At 40.6% G+C, this 8,884-nt stretch overlaps 1 protein-coding gene across 1 annotated transcript; it reads right to left on the bottom strand.

Annotated features, from left to right (window-relative positions):
- Positions 1-461: 461 nt before the first annotated feature.
- Positions 462-5,034, bottom strand: LOC124286139. Its single transcript, XM_046722486.1, has 5 exons — positions 4,916-5,034; positions 3,886-4,012; positions 3,132-3,263; positions 1,764-1,937; positions 462-747 (listed from the first exon to the last, which is right to left on the bottom strand). Exons 1-5 carry the CDS (start codon positions 4,919-4,921, stop codon positions 506-508), a joined length of 681 nt encoding a protein of 226 aa, XP_046578442.1. The 5' UTR covers positions 4,922-5,034; the 3' UTR covers positions 462-505.
- Positions 5,035-8,884: the final 3,850 nt, after the last annotated feature.

Here is an 8,884-nt window from a genome sequence, read left to right as displayed (position 1 = left end):
TAAGTACACTATAATATCATGTGTTTGTAGCATTTGAATGTTTGATTCCTTAGAAAAAAAACAGAATTGCTTTTATTATATGTCCATGTCTGGACATTACATCTCGAGTCAAATATATTCAACACATTACCCAGCTCGTATAACGGTATATGTAAAGGGGGAGTGAGATGCGGTTTACGTTGCTCTTATCACTATTAATCAGAAACACAATGCGTATCAGCCTACGATGTGATTGTACATGATAGCATGAAGCCAAACAGCACGATAATGGTGTTGACAAATCGAGTATACAAATCAGGGTGAATCGTGTATCCGATCATGATATTTTGCAAACATTTTGCGACTCTGCTCAGCGAATTCTGATGCCTCAAATGACTTGGTCACATATGTGCCCTACTTTTCCGATCTGTTTTACATTTGTTAGATATATGATTAAGAATAGCTATTTAAAAATCTGGAAATGAACTTATTTCAGTTGCGATTTACAAAAATGGTACAGATTAGTTCAACTGGTTTCTGGAAGACACAAGCTACTGTATGCCTGTCTGGTTTCAGCGCCAGGATGACTGAAGTGAGGAAGTGAACTAAGAACCATACCATCTTCACAAAGGAACTTTCTGTTTTCTGAACATGGCCTCCAGTATAAACGCTTTCCTCCATTCCTCTGCTTGTACACACTGAGACACCTAGCTATAGTGTGTGAAGACAAAGCACCGCGGCGCCCGTCGTATTTCAAAGCCGTCTCCTCTAAGAAAAACATTGAACAGGATATACACAAATGTTATAACATAGCCTTTCAGATACATTGTACTTTCTGTAAACTCAGTGTCACAGGTGAAAATGTATAGTATCGTACTCTTGATTTTCTCTTTTCAAACGAAATGTTCTTCAGGTTTCAGGTATGTCATCATTTACCATTCTATCGAGACATTTAGTATTCGCTTTAAATAAATATACATGGAGACAAATTACTATTTGTCAGGACTAAGGCATTAAAAGAAAAGTAATCCAGAAATGATTCCATCTATATGACAACCGAGTCTGGTCTACACAATCCAGTGTCTAACATTATGAGCTACGATGACATGTATCAACCAGGTCATTGAGTCTGACCACCTCGCCTCTTATGACAAGCATCGCTTGCTGAAGACCAAATCTAATTCGGATCTTCACATGTACATTAACCATGCTGAAAACCTTGTTGAGATTATTTTGACGATAATGCAACTCAGTCAGTATGGACCGAGCCATGCAACATATAAAACGTGACATAAATGAACCTGATATTTTTTGCAGTTCTCAAGTATGTCGCTGTATTGTCTGAACCTGAATAAGAGAACTAGCGATCAAATATGCGAGTATAGCTGAGACAATATGTTAGATATAAAACGAAGAACATACAACAATGGTTCCCAATCCAAATTCCAAGTGGACCTGACTAAAGAATAGTGCAACAAAACGCATAGAGATTATTGTACACACATTCGAAACTCGGAAACCCATTGACGAAGTCATCGGTTTCCATAACATAGACACGAAACTCTGATAGCTGTTGGAATCTCGCCATTCCTGTTATTATCACAATTGAGGTCCACGAATGCATTTTGACTTCTGAAATTTTGACTTCCAGAAATTTAATTAACCATCCCGTATTTGTCAATATTATTTTAAAATATCAATTTTAACATCTCAAAGTTTTGTATGTATTCATATAATCTGTGCTGGGAACAGATATTAATCAATGGTAAAATGACCCTACTTACCGTTTATCCATCTCCTGTGCAGATATTTGTACAAACCGATCCAGTATGTGGTGGTGTTACTGCTGCTTCCAAGAAGACTGGTCCGGGCAGATGTATTCAGTTTAACCAAGTCGCATGCCTTCCGGGCAGCAAACCATGACTTCTGAGGTCTACAAGATATACTTGTAGTTGCACCTATAAAATGAACGAAAATCTGTTAAAGGTGCGTGCACAGAAAACATGGTCAACACTGTGGCACGTATGTTTGTTGACAACACTTTCTACAACCACATTTCCGACTGGCCTCATATCGCCGAAACACTGGCCTTGATGCTGTGAGGTATGACAGTAGTCATGCTGTGTCAGCCAACAAACAGATCCATGCTAACCCGTTTCGCGAACACCTGGTGTCATGACTGGCTTTCATTTATACATTCATATATTTTCACCACTATTTTGCTCTGAGCAGATTTGCTGGATTGACAGAAGACACGTCTCTTGTTCGCTGCATTTAACGACTGTGTGCAATATACTCCTTTATAAACCTTAACCTATAAAATAATAAACCATCATCTGAAGGCGCATGATTAGACGTGAAGGTGTAAGTACTGTTCTGCAGCGTCTGACAACAAACACGCGTTAACGTGTTTATGCAAACTAAAGTGGTGCGCGTGCAGCAGCGTATGCTTTCCGCATTATATGTAACAAGGAGAAGATCAAATGTGGCAACCATGCTTACTTCTTGCCTAATTGTCCTATGCCTCAGTTTCACACAGGGGTTATCACGAACGTCTGAATAAAATTTGTTAGCCATCCCTATATTTGTTGTGAATAAAAGTGGGGTACAAATTTGGAAAATCGAATGTTTTCGAGAACAAAATTTTGTTCGATATTATTTCGGGGAGTTCAAAAATGTAAACACATTCTCAGGGTTTTTTTCACAGTCCACATTGTATTTATTTTATCTGTCCCATTTTCTTTTCTTGAATATGAGGTAAGTCCGTCCTTGATTATAACAACGATTACAGGTTATCTCCCTAGACTGGCAATTGACCGTGAATGTGTCTATATGCATCTCTTCTTTTTGCATGAAATTGACTGAGATTTGGAATCTTGAGCAGAAGAGAAATTGTTGTGTCGTCAGGTTTTACAGTCATGTTATGTCTTCATGGTAGAGTTAGTCGTATATAATATCCTGTATTCAGTGTAGTGTTATTTGTAAAACATACCGTGTCTTCATGAAAGTGGAAATTGTAATACATTGTAAGGTATTAATGGTGGTCGTAATTAGGACAATGATCTTTAGGACTAAACTTAAAGTTTCTTAAAATTAGATATAAATATCAAGGGAGATTTATGTTATTTTGGATGAAACGTAATGCAACTTGCCAGATAAAGTAAAGCAGGCGTAACAATCCTTGAAGTTTTTGCAATCGTCATAAGTTCTGGTATGGATGGAAAGGTCCGTGTCATCCGCATAAGCACAGTACGTGTGTTCCTCTTGATTAAATATCATGTTTTCTAAAAACAGTAAAGACATAATATCAGTTCAAACATTCAAAGATTACCTGAATGATCTACACTTTCAAGATGTACCATTTGCCATGCTACTATGATACTACTAAAACTGAGAGAACGACTATTTTAACGATAATCGAATTTAATCTTGTAGGCTCTGACCACTCGCCTTTTGTGACCGTGGAACTGAAGTATGGTAACTATGAACAACAACATAGTCCAAAACAGCCCTGTCCTTTGTGCCATAATACCGCCAGTGCCCTACAACGACCGTATGGCTGTAATATAGCTTATAGGTGTATTGGCTGGGTTTTCTAAAGAGTCCAATTAGCTTCATACAGATTAATTCTAATACATCGTAGAACTGGTTCGCTCAGTGCGAAGGCAAATTTTCAAAACAAGGATGAATAAATAGTAACCAAAATACTGCTAAAAGAAATTTTGAAGCCTCACATTTAAGCAGATCTAAGATTCGTGTCAGATGTAGTTAAATGGCAGCAAGGCTGAATAAATAATAACCAAATTACGTTGTTCCTGTCAGGCATCGAGACACTGATCCAGTAAAATTAATCAGTGTCATAGAAATATTTTATGGTATGTAAGGATGAAATTAACGTAGCCGTACCTAGCTTGTATACTGACACCCCCTGGATGTTGCCACACCTTTCCTCCAAGTTTCCGGGACACGTGTTCTCGGATAGCATCGACTTCGTAGTGTTATAGCCTTCTTTCAAACAATAGCACGTGGTTCCCTGTGTATGCACACAAAGACGGACATAATGCTATGTGGTAACATGAGAGTTAACAAAACTATGCCCTGAACGTGCTGTGTGCGATGGAGTTTTGAGCAGTTCATTAACCATGACTCTAAGTATACTACAGCTGACAAACAAACCAATTGTTGTCAGCTAATTGTATTCTGAGTGTGAACCTCTGACCTTTAGATACTACCTAATCTTCTAAGGAATTGGACTGCTGTTGTCCTTGAGGACGTAACAGTTTTAAAGCATGTTTCACAATCAGACAATATGTATGGAATGTGGTGGTGTATCCATTGAAGGAGTGAGTGAGTTTGGTGATATATCGTGACAGCTTCATGAAGAGGAAGGTTTCTCACGTTCTCCACTTTGATGAAACCCAGACAAATAAGAGTGAGTGAGTTTGGTTTTACGCCTCTTTTAGCAATATTCCAGCAATATCATGGCGGGGGTAACCATAAATGGGCTTCACACATTGTGCCCATTTGGGGAATCGAACCGGGTTTTCGGAGTGACGAGCGAACGCTTTAACCACCAGGCTACCCCACCGTCCCTCAGAAAATAAGACATCATAATGAGGCTAGAGTTTAGTTTAACGCCGCTTTCAACAATATTCCAGCAATATCACGACAGAAGACACCAGAAAAGGGCTTCACACATGGTACCGATGTGGGGAATCGATTCCGGGTCTTCACACACTTTAACCACTATATCGGATTTGAATCCAACAATGATAATTCAGATTTCAAATGACGACGCTACGTGCTTCAAGGAAATAATTAACTTTGATTTTATCAACATTCTAGTCTGTATAAGTAGTATGTGAGTGTAACTGTAACTACCATACAGTTTGCAGCATCTATTTCAAGTGATGAACTTAGGATATATACAACTCACCTTCATGCCTACTGAATATGCTGGACTGCAGTGAAGATGGCACTTCCATACCGAGTTATCAAGATATGTTCCCTTTGGTTCTACTGTCACACTCCCCAGAGGAAAGAAGCCAGCATAGGTGAACAGGGGACTGTCATCTACTGTATTTGGACAATTGAAGGTAATATATTAGCGTAAAGCTGTACTCTAGCAATATATAACAAGTTTTATGGATAACAACTTCTTTATTTTGGTGAGTGCGACGTTTCGATACAGATTCTTGTACCGTTGTCAAGCAAGAGTGATACATGAAGTGTAGGAGCTGCATATATATACTGTATATAACAATGAAACAACATAATAGACAAAGGAAACAACATAATTGCCATGATTGGCTAAGCAGTAAGCTGATGAAGCCAGTAAGTACATAAAGGATAGTGAATGGAAGCCAGAGATGTAGTTACAATGAGATGTTTATACAATGGATGCGATGTTTATACAATAGACTGGGCTTGGTGGAGGAGTGGATCATAAGCAGATGGAATGAAGTATCCTTGGTCACGGTTGATGGTAGGCTTGTGGCGTTTGATGTGAATGGCTTCTGTGAGCTTGCGTTTAGTGAAGTCCGTTTGGTTGTTGGCGAGAATGGTGATGTCGGACCACTCTATTTGATGATTGGGGTTGGCTTTGATGTGGTCAGAGATAGCTGATTTGGTGTCGGAATTAGCAACAGAGGTGCGATGTTCTTTGACTCGGGTGTTGATGGGTCGGGATGTTTCACCTATGTAGCATTGTCCACAATCACAGTCTATTTTGTAAATAACACATTTCGGGTTGTTGTTGTTGACGGTGGGTTGTTTTCTTCCGTTGGCATGGAGGAGGTTGTTGAGGCTGGAGGACGCTGAGAAGGTAGTGTCTATTCCTGCCTGTTGTTTCAGGAGTCGGCTGATTTGGTGTGATGGTTTACCAATGTAGGGAATGGATATCTTGATGGGGGCTGATTCTGGTTTAGATCTTTGGCAGGAGGTGAAAGCGATGCTTCGATGGTTCTGTTGACTATTTCAGGTGGGTAGTGGTTGCGTTCCACAAAGACTTTCCTCAGGTGTTCAATTTCTTCCTGTAGGTTTGTTGAGCAGATGTTTTGGCTCTTCTGGTCAATGTAGAGATGACGCCGGTCTTGACTTTAGGTGGGTGGTTGGAGTTGTAGTGGATGTATTGATCCGTATGAGTTGGTTTCTGTACACGGAGGTCTGGAGTTGGTTGCAGGAGGTGCGGGACACAAGGACATCAAGGAAAGGTAGTTGGTTGTTCTGCTCTGTTTCAATGGTGAATTTGATGCGGGATGTTGGCTGTTGAGATGGACGAGGAGCTGCTTTGGATCTTGCTGAGGTTGGAGGACGACGAAGGTGTCATCCACTTTGCGGTACCAGCAGGACGGTTTGAAGGGTGCAGTTTCTAGGGCCTTCTCTCCAGGTCCGCCATGTAAATTTCTGTTAGGATGGGGATAGTGGGGAGCCCATGGGAAGACCGTGGATTTGCTCATAGATGGCATCGCCCCAGGTGAAGTAGGTGGAGTTGATGCAGGCGGAGGTGAGGCTGATGATAGAGTCGGTAGAGAGGCTGGTGTTGAGGGGTTGTTGGAGGTTGTCAATTCTGTGACGTAGTGCTTGAAGGGCTTCATCCCGAGGTACATTGGTGAATAGGTCCACAACGTCGTAGCTGATGATTGGACCTGGGTTGGTGATGTCACGGATCTTGGAGCAGAAGTCAGTTGAATCATTGATGAAGGAGTTGGCAGATTTACCTAATGGGGAGAGTACTTGGGTAAGGTGCTGGGCAGTACTGTAGAATACAGTGTCACGGGAACAGACTAGTAGACGAGTTTTAACGGGGTTCTTGTGGATTTTGACTGTTGCTCTGGCATAAGGTGGCTGGGGTGAGATACTGTGAGTTTACGATACAGGTCTGTTGAGAGTTCATATTTATCATGCAGCGTTTTTAGCGTGGCCTTATGCTGACGGTTGAGCTTTGTAGTCGGATCCCTCTTCATCATTTGGTAGGTTGAGGTGTCATCTAGGAGGTTATCCACCATGGAGTGGAAGTGGTCCTTGTCTAAGACAACAGTGGCTCTGCCCTTGTCGGCTGGGGCGATGACAATATCAGGATGTTGTTTAAGTTGTCTGATGGCTTGTTTCTCAGCTGGTGTGATGTTTGGTTTCTGAGGCTGGGCTTTGTGGAGAATACTGGTGATCTGGTGTCGGAGGAAGTCAACCTTTCCACCGGGTGCAAGTTGTTGGAGACCCTTTTCAATGTTGGCGATAAACATGTCCGAGTTGATTTTGGGTGATGTAGGGGCAAATTTGAGACCTTTGGCAAGGGTACTGACCTGTTGGTTGGTGAGTTGTTTCTTGCTAAGGTTGACGACTGTGTTGTTGATAGTTGGTGCTGTGGTTTTCTTGCGTTTGGTTCCTGAGGCAGTGAGTTCTTGTAGTTTCTTGATGTGTCCGGTCTTAGTTGAGGTGTCTAGTTTGTTGTTGGTCCGACATCACCATTCTCGCCAACAACCAAACGGACTTCACTAAACGCAAGCTCACAGAAGCCATTCACATCAAACGCCACAAGCCTACCATCAACCGTGACCAAGGATACTTCATTCCATCTGCTTATGATCCACTCCTCCACCAAGCCCAGTCTATTGTATAAACATCGCATCCATTGTATAAACATCTCATTGTAACTACATCTCTGGCTTCCATTCACTATCCTTTATGTACTTACTGGCTTCATCAGCTTACTGCTTAGCCAATCATGGCAATTATGTTGTTTCCTTTGTCTATTATGTTGTTTCATTGTTATATACAGTATATATATGCAGCTCCTACACTTCATGTATCACTCTTGCTTGACAACGGTACAAGAATCTGTATCGAAACGTCGCACTCACGAAAATAAAGAAGTTGTTATCCATAAAACTTGTTATATATTGTACGTCTCAACTTCTAAAATGCCACTCAAACAAGTTGAAGTTTCTACAAACGGATTTCAGCAACTGATTTAAGGCAAAACACGGTCATCTTTTAACAAGCACTATTCTCTGTTCTGTGTCGATTCCACATGAATAAATAATGTATCGGATTTACATAGATTGAATCAGTTATGTCTCCATCATGAAATGTGAAACCAGAGTGAGTAATTCTCCCGTCCAACTGTTGTTTCTTGCCGTTCATCACACTCATGCAGTATACCGTCAGTACACTATCACATTCATCACTATACTGTCAGTACACTATCACATTCATCAGTATACTGGCAGTACACTATCACATTCATCAGTATACTGTCAGTACACTATCACATTCATCAGTATACTGTCAGTACACTATCACATTCATCAGTATACTGTCAGTACACTATCACATTCATAAGTATACTTCCAGTACACTATCACATTCATCACTATACTGTCAGTACACTATCACATTCATCAATATACTGTCAGTACACTATCACATTCATCAGTATACTGTCAGTACACTATCACATCCGTCAGTATACTGTCAGTACACTATCACATTCATCAGTATGCTGTCAGTACACTATCACATTCATCAGATTACTGTCAGTACACTATCACATTCATCAGTATGCTGTCAGTACACTATCACATTCATCAGTATGCTGTCAGTACACTATCACATTCATCAGTATGCTGTCAGTACACTATCACATTCATCAGTATGCTGTCAGTACACTATCACATTCATCAGTATACTGTCAGTACACTATCAAATTCATCAGTATGCTGTCAGTACACTATCACATTCATCAGTATGCTGTCAGTACACTATCACATTCATCAGTATGCTGTCAGTACACTATCACATTCATCAGTATGCTGTCAGTACACTATCACATTCATCAGAATACTGTCAGTACACTATCACATTCATCACTATACTGTCAGTACACTATCACATTCATCAGTATGCT

This window comes from Haliotis rubra, unplaced genomic scaffold (genome assembly GCF_003918875.1).
Source record: "Haliotis rubra isolate DU_JTF1 unplaced genomic scaffold, ASM391887v1 Scf377, whole genome shotgun sequence".
Classification (NCBI taxonomy): domain Eukaryota; kingdom Metazoa; phylum Mollusca; class Gastropoda; order Lepetellida; family Haliotidae; genus Haliotis; species Haliotis rubra.
The sequence above is the reverse complement of the archived record's forward strand: the minus strand, read 5'-3'. Positions and strand labels throughout refer to the sequence as shown.